At 36.7% G+C, this 13,840-nt stretch overlaps 1 protein-coding gene across 10 annotated transcripts in view; it reads right to left on the reverse strand.

Moving 5' to 3' along the window:
* The window catches only part of sick (sickie), a 295,306-nt gene that overhangs the window by 166,238 nt on the left and 115,228 nt on the right, over positions 1–13,840 (reverse strand). For 9 of the 10 annotated variants that reach the window (XM_076531057.1, XM_076531062.1, XM_076531053.1 and 6 more), the window contains one exon: positions 10,071–10,240. In XM_076531057.1, the coding sequence (XP_076387172.1) occupies positions 10,071–10,240 (170 nt within the window). Of the gene's footprint in view, positions 1–852; positions 2,929–10,070; positions 10,241–13,840 lie in introns of those variants that run through there. The other variant, XM_076531058.1, reaches the window with a different exon arrangement.

Below are 13,840 nucleotides of genomic sequence, written 5' to 3' on the forward strand. Positions count from 1 at the left end.
ATATGTTCTCAAGTTCAACAATTTTTAGATCCACAAATTTTCCAGTTTAGGAATATTCAATTTGTAACTTCTCAAGTTTAGAAATTTTCAAATTTTCAAGTAAAAAAATTTTTCTTATAAATTCACAAGTTTGAAAATTCTTCACTTTTCAGGTACACAAATATTTAAATTAATATATTATTCCATATAGAACTTCTACATTGTCAACTGCAGTAGTTCCATTTGCGGCAATATACCGAGAGTCTAATATCACCACTGATATAATATGTCATCCAACAGCGCCAAAAATAATATAATTAGATATACTATTATAATATATCCAAATAGTTTAAATAGTGGAATAATAAAATCAAGTAGTCAAACACTAAAATAATGCAATATAGTAAGAAAATTAAGCTAAAAATATAAAGAAACATCTAAAATACAAAATAGACTTTTTCGTTCATTATTCACACTAAATATCTGAAAAGTTGACAGCTGATGCAGTGTGAATTCTACTGATTCGCATGCCAACTTACCAGACACATACTTTCTGCCCCAAAAATAAAAACCTAGAAAAATTTCACAACTGACAACCACATTAATTTAACCCTAGCGACTTATATTTAAACAGAAACTAAATTATAAAAATAAAGAAACTAAAATAAAGTAAAAAAATGACTAAAGTGTCTCATACAATGATTCTCCATCACAGTGACAAAAGCTTAATCAAAAAAAGAAATTTCGAAACTGACGGGTTCCATAAATCACCTGTCAAATTCTGTTGAAAAACCCCGTCAAAAAATAGTTGGATCTGGAATCGACGTTTCGTGAGAAACGTTCGAAACACGCAGACAGAGCAAACAACGATACCTGTGCGCTTCCGGCGAATTTGGCAGACTCCGCGCCTTCCTGCTCGCTCCACTGCTACTTCCGCTGTTTCCCATTTTGCTGCGATTTAGTTATTTCCCTCCCTTCTCGTCCAGCACCGTTCGAAATAGTATCACTTCGCCCGTGCACTGACACTTTTGAACGGGTCGAAAGCGTCCCGATGAATCAACCGGTCGACGCGACGCACTCGTGCTTGTAAATAAACAATCAAACAACCAGACTGCGTGTTTTGACCCCGTCAAAAGACGAAACCTAGCTTGTTGCAGCTTTGTTGCTCGCCGGGATCACGATGGACACGCGGAGCTAAGATTTAGCCAAACACCACTTTTGTCACTGATTCACTACCTTTGGCATTCTAACTTATTCGCGATATGCTACGCTTTTATTAGCATCAAACTCTTTTTACTATTTTCATATTGTTCATGGTGCAGCAGAGTTTTAGAACAGTGATGCGGTTTACTCGTTTAGATCAGAGGTCTTTTCAATGTTAGGTCTTAGGTTACTTCATTCGGATAATTAGATTGCTTCTTTCGGATATGGATGATTGTTTCAGATTACTTTTACAAACATTTGGTCGGTTTAGGTTACTCTTTCAGATACGTTTGGTTATTTTAGATGATTTCTTTCAGATTTTGGTCATTTTAGATTATATTCAGATACATTTTGTCATTTTAGATTATATCATTCATTATACATTTTGTCATTTTAGATTATATCATTCAGATACATTCAATCATTTCAGATAACTTCTTTCAGACACATTCGGTAATTTCAAATTATTTTCTTCTTACATACGTTTGATCATTCTAGATTTCAGTATTTGATCGTTTCAGACTTGAAACATTTGATTACTCCAAATTATTTCATTCAACGTCTGATCATTTTAGATCATATCCTTCAAAAACATGTCGCCATTTTAGATAAAGTCCTTCAGAAACATTTGGACGTTTATACATTGTTTCCTCAGAAAAGTTTCATCAAGTCAGGTTATATCCTTCCAAACTAGTGTAACATCTCAGAGCATGTCCTTCAAAAGTGTTCTTGAAAAACATTTAAGATGTCCTCCAAAATCATTCAGTTAATAAATTATTTTATCATTGGTCATTTCAGATTATGTTCTTCAGAAACATATAATTATTTCAGACAATATCCTTCAAGAAGGTTATGTCATATGCAGATCAATCAATGAGGAACATTTGGTCTAGTCAGATAATTTCCTGGAGAAACATTTGAACATTCCAGACCATGTTCTTCGCAGACATATAATAATTTCATAATATCTGAAGGTTGTCATGTGCAGATCTTCCGATCAGAACATTTGGTCAAGTCAGATAATCTCGAGAAACGTGTTCCTTCAAAAACATCAAATAGAGACATCCTTCAAAAGGATCATTGACAGATCGACACATTCAATCGAGTCATTCAAGTTTGGTCAGTTCCAAAACCCTTGGTTGAATCTACCTTCGTAAACATTCGATCACTCGAGTTGTATAAGATCCTTAATCCAAATTCTGAACGGATCAACCGTTAAGTGTTTGTCCTCGGTATCAAGTATCCGAAGCTTTCTATCGTAAAACAATAAAACCTCTCCACGAATATCGTGGAAACAAGGAGATATTCAAGGAGTTATAGAGCGAATGTTCCAGGCGTGGTGATTTTTCGAGATGCAATCACGTTTTCCAGATCACATTCTAGCAGCGTTAGCACTCGGAGTCGATGTCGATCCAATCACGGAAACCGCGACGGAATCTTCTCTGCACGATCAACGCATCCTCGAAAGGAATCGATCGATCGATCGTTCCCGAGCCGAGCATATTTTCCATCGAGCTCTTTGTTTTCGCGTGGACCAGTCCTAGCAGCGAGAAGAGCAACAAGAGGAAATAAACGTGCAACGTTGTAGCGAAACGTTGTTCACTATCCGAGCGTGTTGTGCGTCTGAAATCTTTTTTCACTACACTGTACCGACCCGACGACGACGATGCCTTATGGCGAGCTGTTCCACGGTCATGGTGTGGCCATGGTGTGTAGGCATCGTTGATGGCCCGTTTCGAACTGAGGCCCGCCGAGAGAGAACCATTCCCCTGTTCCCATAGCACGTGGCTTCTCTCTTTCGCCTCTCTCCCTCCCACGCATCTCTAACCCCCCCACCATTCGATCCCCCGACTATCCCTCCTTGTCACTGTTTCTCCCTTTCTCCAGTGGATCCCCATGCAGATGCAATACCTTCCCTTCGGACCAGCCTCTCTTATACAGGGTGACGGGAAAGTAATGGTCACGGCCATGGTGATTCCGCGTACAGTCGGGAACAATGCGGAATTTGCGAGAGACCACATGGCTTGATTTGGGCTTTTGATACACGGTTTGCTACGTTAGTTCACTTTTGCGGAGAGGTTCTGGGAGATATGGTTGTTTGGAGAGGTGGACACTGGGATTTTTGGAGGTTTGGTGATATAAGAATTTGGAGATTTAAAAATTTGGAGGATTGAAAATTTGGAGAATTGGGAATTTGGAGGATTGGGAATTTGGAGAATTGGGGAACTGGAGAATTGGGGTACTGGAGATTTAGGAATTTGGAGGATTGGAAATTTGAAGAATTGGGATACTGGAGATTTAGGGATTTGGAGGATTGGGAATTTGGAGAATTGGGGAACTGGAGATTTAGGGATTTGGAGAATTGGGGTACTGGAGATTTAGCGATTTGGAGGATTCGGAATTTGGAGATTTGGGAATTTGGTGATATAAGACTTCGGCGGATTGGGAATTTAGAAATTTGTTAATTTGGAGAATTGGTAAGTTGGATATTTGAGGGTTTGGGAATTTGGGGACTTGATGGCTTGGATATTTGGGAACCTTGGGATTTCGAGATTTGGTACTTTAGAGATTTGGAAATCTTAGAATAATTGGAGATTTGATAGGTTAGACAGTTGAGACTTTTGGACATTTGATAAATTAAGTATTAGGGTACTTTGAATACTTTGATATTTGTGGATTTGGGATTTGGGGATTTGGAGACGTGGTGGCTTGGATAATTAGAGACCTTGGGATTTAAAAATTTGAAAACCTTGAGATATTTAGAAATTTGCTAGGTTAGATATTTGGGTACTTTGGAAATTTTTTAAATTTGATAGGTTAGATATTTAGGAGACTTGGTAGTTTGGATATTTAGGAACTTTGGGACTTCAAGATGTGATAGTTTAGAGATTTGGAAACCTTGATATATTTGGGTACTTTGGAAATTTTAGAAATTTGATAGGTTACATATTTAGGAATTTCGGGATTTATGAATTTGCAGACTTGGTAGTTTGGATATTTGGAACCTGTAAGACTTGAAGATTTGGTACTTCAAAGATTTGGAAATCTTGAGATATTTGAAGATTTGGTGGGATAGGTATTTGTAAAGTCTGAGACTTTGAAGATTTGGTAGATTATGTGTTCGAGAACTTTAGGATTTGAAGACTTGATAGTTTCGATATTTAAGAACTTAAATTTGAAAACCTAATGACTTCGTGATTAAATACTTAAACTTGAGAATATAATATTTGAAATTGTAAAAGTCAGATTAAAAATTTGAAATTGCCGAAGTTAGGATAAAAATTTGAAATTGTAGAAGCTGGAATAAAAATTTGAAATTGTAGAACTTCGAATAAAAATCTGAAATTATACAAGCTACAAAATCTACGTACTTGAACATTTAACACCCTGTACATACAAATTGTCACCGCTTGTCACTCCTCTTCATTTCTTCTCTCCCACATTTTTAGAATTCAATTTAACTTCACATTTCGCGTATAGAATTAATTAAGACTTCAAAAGCTGAGCATCAAAGTTTCTATTACATAACTTCGCGTATTTCACAGGTCGGAGGTTCTGAAGATTCTGTTGGAATAAGGAATGTATTAAACTTTTCGTAGGATTCTGACGGTTCTAAGTTACGAGGTGCCCTTATTCGAGACCTGCAGTGCTGTGAGAACCTCATCTGCAAGGAATACTGCAATCACTGACCTAGAAACTAGGGAGAAAGACATGCAGGTAAAACTGTATTTAGGAAGATGTAGCATAGGCATTACACGGCTCTTGCTTTAGAAGGTTCTCAAGGATTTTACTGCTATACCTGTTCAAAACCCTTTGTAGATAGATTGAATAGCCATCTAGGATAAATTAAGTCGTGTACCTAGTCTTTGGACGATTTGGAGAGTTGGCGTTTTGGACTGGGATTTGAAGATGAATCTTATCTTCTTTGCATCAAAATTTGAGACTGCTGAGAGTTTAAGATGGTTTAAAAATTTTGCAATTTTGGAATTCTTGGAGTCGAAAAGTTAGGGGTTTAGGTAGTTTGGTAATATGAAACTGGGGATCTGGGACTTGAAAATTTCAAGTTTTGCAAATTTGGAGATTTGGGAATTTCGGAACTTAAGAATTTAGGGATCTTAAAATTTTGGACACTTGAGAATTTGAAAACTTGAGAATTTGGGGACTTAAGAATTTAGGGATATAGAAATTGTAAAATCTTGGAATTTGAAAATCTTGAAATTTGGAGATTTGAGAACATGGGGATTTAAGAATTTAGAGATGTCAACATTTGTGGTCTTGGGACTTGAAGATATATGAATGTGGACATCTTGGAATTTGGGTATTTGGACATCCTGGAATTTGGGCAAATTTGCTAATTTAAATAACTGGGAACCTTGAAAATAAATCTAAAAATTCATAAATTCATAGATCTAAACATTCATAAACTCATAAACTTACAAACCTGAAGACTTGAAAATTTACTACATCAAAAATAACACAAACCACCAAATTTCCGAACTTTTCCATTTCTCTAATTTAACCACCTACCACAACCCTGAAGTCTCACCACCAAAATTACCCCATAAAAACACCGAATTCCTCAAATCAATTCATCACCAAAAAAACGATAAACAGCATCCGCAAATTTTGGGTAGATATTCAAGGTCACCCTATAGAGAGTATGTAGATAGGTTGTGTACCGTTTACACGATTTGTGCACACGCTCTCGGGCAGAGCGTAGCAGAAGAGACACGCGCTTCTCTCCGCGTCTGCAGCGAGCGTATTGTTGCGTCTCGGCACAATACTTGGCACGTGCACGTGCACGAGAAATGCGCGCATTACCATAAAAATCATTTAAAAATCCACAATAGCCGGCGTTTAGCTACGATTGGTCGGCTCTTAGGGAAGGCTTGTGCCGCGATTGGTCGAATCGGTTATGGGGGGAAGTGTACGGAGGCTGTGCGTACAGGTTACGTTAGAGAGAGAAGGGAGAGAGATAGGGAGAGAAGGGAGATAGATAGAGGGAGAAGTAGAGAAGTAGAGAAGAAGAGAGAGAGAAGAAGGGAGAAATAGAGAGAGATGGAGAAAGAGAAGACAACAGAGAAGGAGAGAGATGAAGGGAGAAAAAGAGAGAGATAGAGGAAGAGAAGAAAAGAGACAGAGAGACATGGAGAGAGAGAGTGTGAGAGAGAAAGATAGGTAAAGAGGGTGAGAGGGAGAAGAAGAGTGAAAGAGAAAGATAGAGAACGTGAGTGAGAGAGAGAAGAAGATCGAAAGAGGAAGATAGAGAAAGGGAGTGAGGGAGAAGAAGAATGACAGACAGAGATAGAGAAAGAAGAGAGAGTGAGAGAGAGAGGGAGAAATGCGTGTATCACAGGAGAAAGCAGAACGAGAAGCAACACGATTGGATACCGAGGGTGAGCAACGAAGAGACCTCCATGGGGGTGAATACAAGCAGACGAGGAGGGATGAAACCGGGTGTTCAATATCGAGGTAGAAAGGGAGGACAGAGAAGCTGGTGCGTAAGAAAGAAAAGAAGAGATACACACACGAATATTGCGGAGGAGAGATGAAAGGTACAGGGTGGTGAGAAAATTTAATCGTAGATTGCGTTACGAGCGATTTATTCTAGGGGAAGTTTTCAAAATCATACTACTTAAGAAGCTTCTTGGTACGGGGAGAATTGGTAGGGTTATTTCAAATATTTTTTTGTGAACGATGATGAGATGTCTTGTTTATGCATTTATAAAGATGTTGATGTCTTGTTTTGTAGTTTGAAGGTGGGGAAATTAGAGGAAGTTTAGAGTGTGGTATTTGTTGGATATTGTGAGAAGATTTTAGTTTTTTAATTTTTGGAATTTTTTGATTTTTGAGTTGACAAATTTATAAATATTCGAATATCTAGATTTGTACATTTTTTAATTTATGAATGATTAAATTACTAAATTATTAGATTTTTCAATTTTTCGATTCCTGAATTGGCAAATTACCAACTCTCCAAATCTCCAAACCTTTAAATTTCTAAATTTTTAAATTACAAAATTACAAATTTCCAAAATTACAAAATTACAAAATTACTAAATTCCACAACTACAAAATTCCAAAACTCTAAATTCCCAAATTCACAAATTCCAAATTTTCACAATTCAAAAATTTCAAATTCCCAAATTCCAATATTCCAAAACTCTAAATTCCCAAATTCACAAATTCCAAATTTCCACAATTCCAACATTCCAAAACTCTAAATTCACAAATTCACAAATTCCAAATTTTCACAATTCAAAAATTTCAAATTCCCAAGTTCCAAAATTTCAAAGTTCCAAAATTCCAAAATTCCAAAATCCCAAACTCCAATATTCCAAAATTTCCAAAATTTCAAAGTTCCAAAATTCCAAAATTCCAAAATCCCAAACTCCAATATTCTCGAAAGCAAATCAATGATCTCTAAATTGAATAAATTCAATTTATTCATCCAGTTGCGTAAACTCCCATGTTTTATCAACTCTAACCCACCTAGCATTTCACTCACAATTTACTATATAATAATAACAATAACAACACATCCATATTATATATTATAACATAATTCAAACACAACATAAAGAAACAAGTTTCCTACAAAACAGCTACGATAAAAAGGATCTATACTCCTTCAGAGCAATACGATCGTGACTTCGGGGCTACCCGTTCTCGTAATACGAGCATAGTTATGGTACACCCACGCTCCGGTATGTTTGTGTTGCAAGAAGCAAGTTTCGAATGTATGTGTACATATTGTGCGACGACGAACACAACTCTGCGACCACAAGTCCACACACGGTCGTGGGCATAATGGAGCATTGTTAATATGTTAATGTTGAAACGTTCCTAAAGGTTCCGACGGTTTACGTTTCTCGTTCCAACGAAGAATCGTTACACGCTCCATTAGACGACGAACCTTGAATTCTACTCGCAACAAATATCTCTGCGGAATTCTTCTTCTATTGACTCCATTTTTATTGATCTTCTATTGTCGCAAATGATGATTTAAAAATTAGAATGTAAACATATTTTTAGATTAAGACTGTTTAATTTTGAGGAGATTGTTCCAGTATTTGTGAATTGGATTACATGTTTGGAGAACACTGAGTAACAGTTGAAATATAAGAAAAATCATATTGGAACTATAATTAATTCTTGAATTATAATTAAGTCTTGAATTTAATACCAGTTGCAGTTTGCACAAAGATCGCTAAATTCAAAATATTTCTAACATTTCAAGTTTTTTTTATTTATTTTAATAATGCAACTGCCTCTGAGTAACGCAACTATCAGAAACATCATAGGTTAAGGAAACATTGATGGGGTATATCAGAAACATCATACATTAAGGGGTCGATTCTATTATCAAATTGTTGATATTGAATAAAAACTTATATTGAATTAAATATATATTATATACATATTGAATAAAAATATATCTGTAATGGTTTAAAAAAATGGATGTACCATTTAGTTTGAAGCTACTGAACTGCCATATACAATAGCTTGCTCAAATCTATTTTGGAATAAATATGCGATACTTTACAATATACATTTTGCTCAAATCTGTCCATAACACAAAGATCTTAGACCATAGCTCAAAGTGTTTCCATAATTTAGTCGAACCGCAGTAAACGAATGTTTTGGTCAGACCTCTCGACGGTTCTGTATAAAAATAACGACCTTGACAGTCGTGAATGGAAAAAAGCGGAAGTCAATGGCTTCTTAATGCCCTACCGACGCGCTAAAGCAATTAACCGCGGAACGTGCGGGAGTAATTAAAATATTTGAGACTCCTGCACGCGGTTGCGTTACTGTAATCATCACGGTGTAATGAAACAGGGTCCCGTGCAATTCGTGCCACGTACACCGTGATATTCATGACCGTTCGACGGTGTGAGCGTGCGTACAGCTTGATTAACGCGAACGTTAATGAGCACACCGTTCCAGCACCGACGGTATCGATTCGAGTGCTGGGAAAATAAAAGTGTCACGAGCGAAGAAAAGTGATCGAAAATTTCTGTGGCACCGTGGAAACGGTGCAGACGTTCGTCGCCGACGATATATCGATCGGGGTATTAATAAAATCGAGAGGAAATTAAGAGGACGTGATTCGTGTCGTGTTCGACCACCTTCGAGATAAATGTTTTACGTCTTTTGCGAGGATTTATAATTGACCTTGAGAGGCTTTTAAGGAAAGTGACTTTCTTCGTTTTCTTTGGTGGAGTCATTAGCATTTGCCATGGTAGGTTTTGTTTCTTGTTTTTGGCGAGGAATGTTGAGATTATTTAAATAATCAAATTTCTTATTTGAGATGTACTAATATTTGAGTGATTAGGATTAGAGTATATTCGAGTAAAAATTCATTTGTCATTTTGTTAGAATTTGATTAAAATTTGAGTTAATCAAATTTAATTAGAATTTAATAAGAGGTGTGTATAATCGAATTTTATTACAATTTGCATATAATATTTTATATTCAAGTATTCGAACTGCAGAATTCCAGACAATAATCATATTCAAATGATTCGTACATTCAAGTAAATAAATTGTTGAATTTTAAATAAAAATTCTACTTGTGCTAGTCGTCAAATAATTTCAAGTTCTATGAGTATTCAAATATTCGAAAACGAAGAATTATCTCTTTCTATAAAACACTTTGACTAGTAATTAAAAAATGTCAAGTGTATGAAAATCAACAATTACAATATTAATTGAAAACTGCAGATAAAGTAGAAAACTATTAACATCTTTATCGCAGTCGATAAAATAGCTAGCTACATTTCAACCATATCAACAGTCGACAAAGAAAAAATTTACTTAACCCACTGACCGTATCATTCTTGTTATCGTGTGTCGATAAAAAAGAAAACTACAGTTTTACTTACCTAGGCATGTCTTGAAGCTGTTTGGCTCTCTGCTTGTATCGTGAGAGGGCAAAAAGGAGGGCAAGGACTGGCCACAGGGTTGATCCTGCAGCCAATTCCCCAGGATTCACGGAACCCACGTCTGCCCCGAGAGCTCGGAGCGCCCCTACGCAAAGGCTCACGTTCTCGACCTGCGCAACATAAACGTAAAAGTTCATCATCGATTATAGTAGATATGTATATCGTCATATTAGGTCATTAAGCAAGTGAGCTGACAAACATGTTTCATCTTTTGATCATCAAAATTCCTAATTTCAGACACTTTCATATTTCAAAATTCCACATTACTCAGATTTTCAAATTTTCAATTTTAGAAACTTCCAAATTTTGTAATTTTATGTGCTTCAAATTCTTAAATTTTGCAAATTGATAATTTCATGAATTCCTAAATTCTTATGCAAGTTGGTACATTGTTAGTTTCTCAAATTACCGGTTACCAATTTTTCAATTACCAGATTTGCAAATTTCTAAATTTCCCAATTTTAAATTTTTCAATTACCAGATTTCCAAATTTCTAAATTTCCAAATATCCTAATTTCTAAATTTCCAAATATCCTAATTTCTAAATTTCCAAATATCCTAATTTCTAAATTTCCCAAATTCTTAATTTTTTTGAATGTCCCAAATTTCCCAATTTCCCACATTACAAGTTTTCAAGTTTCCCAAATATTCAAATTTTCAATTTCCTAAATTTTACAATTTTCTTAAATCTTCCCAATTTCCCAATTTTCCAAATTTGCCAAATTACCCAATTTTTAAAAATTTTTCAAGTTTTCCAAATATCTCAAATTCCCCAATTTTACACATTCCTAATTTCCCCAATACACAAATTTCCAATTGCTCCAAATCCCCAAATAAATTTCCAAACGTAAGTTCTCAAATTATCCAAATTTCCCAACATTCCCACGGCAAAGCAGAAATCCAAGCGCGTGACCGCAAACCTCCTCGAGCCAGTTATGACAAATGATATGTAACGAGACTTAGTATGACGCGAGGAGCCTATGGGGGTCAAAGGGGTTAACGAACAGTCCAGGATCCACGACCCGGTGGTATCGAGGTGACTGGTACATATGGGTGTACATAGATAGTCGCGGAGGATAGAGGAAGAGGAGGAAGGCACGGTGAAGAGGGAAATGCAGGGTGTAGGTGTACATAAAGGACGCGGCAGACCGGTGTACATATACGACACGACATTCTGCGAAACGTGACCGCCGTGACCATGGCTACCTTGTGCTAGCACGCGTGCCGGCGTGCCTCTTTTGTTTCCCATTGTTCCTAAGAGCCACGCCGGCTCCGGCTTTTACCCAGAAAACAAACCGTGCTCTACGTACTACTCTCTGCGCACGCTGCACACAGGGTGGTGAGAGGTGCACGAGCAACGGGAGAAAGAGATGACTCACCCGACAATACACCCAACGCGGGTGCCCACGCGTTCCTAACAACTAGAATCGCCTGGTCGTTCGATGGAAACGGCGACACGGGGAAAACCCTAGAAATAAGACCTTTTCACCTTCTTCTGATCTCGATGGGGTTGCACTCTAATCATTTGGATGTCTGAATGTTTGACCTGGATCCTTTGGATATTTCACAAATATACTGCTTCGTGGATTCTTCGTTAAATCTGTTCGAGTAATTAACGAGTAAATAACTCATTTAAGTTCTTAGACGAACATCAAAGAATCCAAGGAAAATCTGGGAAAATCTTTTCGAGGGGTGAACATGAAGATCAAGGAGACCGTTTGGTCTAGAGATCTTTAAGAACTTGAAGATTTGGATGGGTTGAGAATTTGGAGGGAAAGAAATTTTTGGGGAGGTTTCTTTAGGGGTGTAGAAGTATGTCTTGGAATTTGGTCTAGGAGTATGTTACTTTAGAGAGTAGAAGATGTAGAGAAGGTTGATATACTCTTCCCTTCATCGCTATGATTGTTAATATTATTACTATAGACTTCAGAATGTAAAACGAACATTTTCATCCTAGTCCATCACCTATATTATGAAGAATTTATTCACTAACCTAACTAGAAATATTCATGTATGCCTTATTAACACTTGTCTACCACAGGGCACATATGAATGGCAGTGAAATTTTCATCCTAATCCAGTATTTCTAACTGTAAATACTTGCATCAACCTGAAACCGTCTGACCTAATTGCAGATATCATATCAACCATCTGAAGCTATGACCTAACTGCAGATGTTCATATCAACCACCTGAAACTACATCTGACATCACTGCAAATATTCGTATGAACCATCTCAAACTATGTCTGACCTAACTGCAAATATTCGTATGAACCACCTCTAATAAATCTAAGAACACTGTAAATCCGACAAAATATCAAAACCATCCAAATTTGATAAAGATACTAATTCCTTAAGAAATACTTAACCTTCTGCTCCAGTATACCCTCGTTAAAAAACAATCTTTCTCACGCTCGCCATTTATTTCTATTCATTAACCGTTGACACAGTTCGTAACCCAAGAACAGATCGTCTGAAAGGAACCTTTATCGAGGTCCATTAACGGCTCGCCTTTGAAACGAAATCTTGCCGGGGAAATAAGACGAGGAGTGATAAAGGGTTACAAGCTTTTGTGTAAGCTTGCAAGGGTTACAAGCGTTTGTGGATCCCTGTGAAGGCATCGGTGTTCAGTTGGCGTCGATGCAACGCCACTCGAGCGACTCTGTTCGAGCACTCGCGGGTTATCCGCACGAGATGACAGCCGTAAATGGCGATGTCGCTTTTTAATGCATTCCTCTGTCTACCCCGTCTACGTTCCCTCCTCTCCTGCACTTAGGTGTATCCGACAGCGGCGAAAAAAGTGGATCTTGGACTTAAGGGAGACATTGTGCTTTCCTAATAAAGGGTCGAAGGTACATCCAACAGGTTGTTCTATTCTCGACACTGGTCGCCATGCTTTTTCGCTTGGATACTCTCGATTACAAGGACCTTTTATTGGCTGTGTGTATTGTCGATATGTATTAGGATTTTAAGATCTCGATAGCAAGATTTTATTATACGAGTTTGTATTATTCAAGTTTGATGAGATTTTTTTCAGATATGAAGAGTACTTTGAGGGTGTTCAAGTAGTTGATGACATTAGGACATATGCTGGAACATATGAGTTGAGGTTAAATTCGGGTGCTTTAGGACAAATGTGACTTAGATACAGGTTTTTGGTTCTGATTATATCTAATGTTATTGATCTGGAAGTTTGAGAATATGGATAATTTGGGAAGTTTGTAAAATTCGAAAAACTTGCACATATGAAAGCTTACAAATTTGAGAATCTGAGATCAAAAATTAAGGATCTGGGAAATTTTAAGAATTCAAGAAATTTGTGAATTGATGAGCTACATCTGTACATACAAGGAATCGGAAATTTTAAGAATTCAGTAGATACATTTGCAAATTTATAAACTTCAGAACATGAAGAAAATGAAAATTGCATTAAAGCAACTTATAAGGTCAAAAATTATGAAACTTGAGAATCTAAACCTAACAATCCTGTCTCTAATCTTCAACATCCAAATTAGATAATAAATGATTTCTCTAAAATGAACCCAGTACATAAAATTGACTTAACTATACCTTTCCAGAATGAATTAATTGATTTAAGCGAACTTAATTTGCAAAGATAAGATTCGCAAATATCTGATAAGAGTATGAGAAAGGAGGAAAAGTTGAAATTCCCATCAAATCACGCGGATCCAATTAACGCGGTCCATTT

Source organism: Megachile rotundata, chromosome 4 (genome assembly GCF_050947335.1).
Source record: "Megachile rotundata isolate GNS110a chromosome 4, iyMegRotu1, whole genome shotgun sequence".
NCBI classification, from domain to species: Eukaryota; Metazoa; Arthropoda; class Insecta; order Hymenoptera; family Megachilidae; genus Megachile; species Megachile rotundata.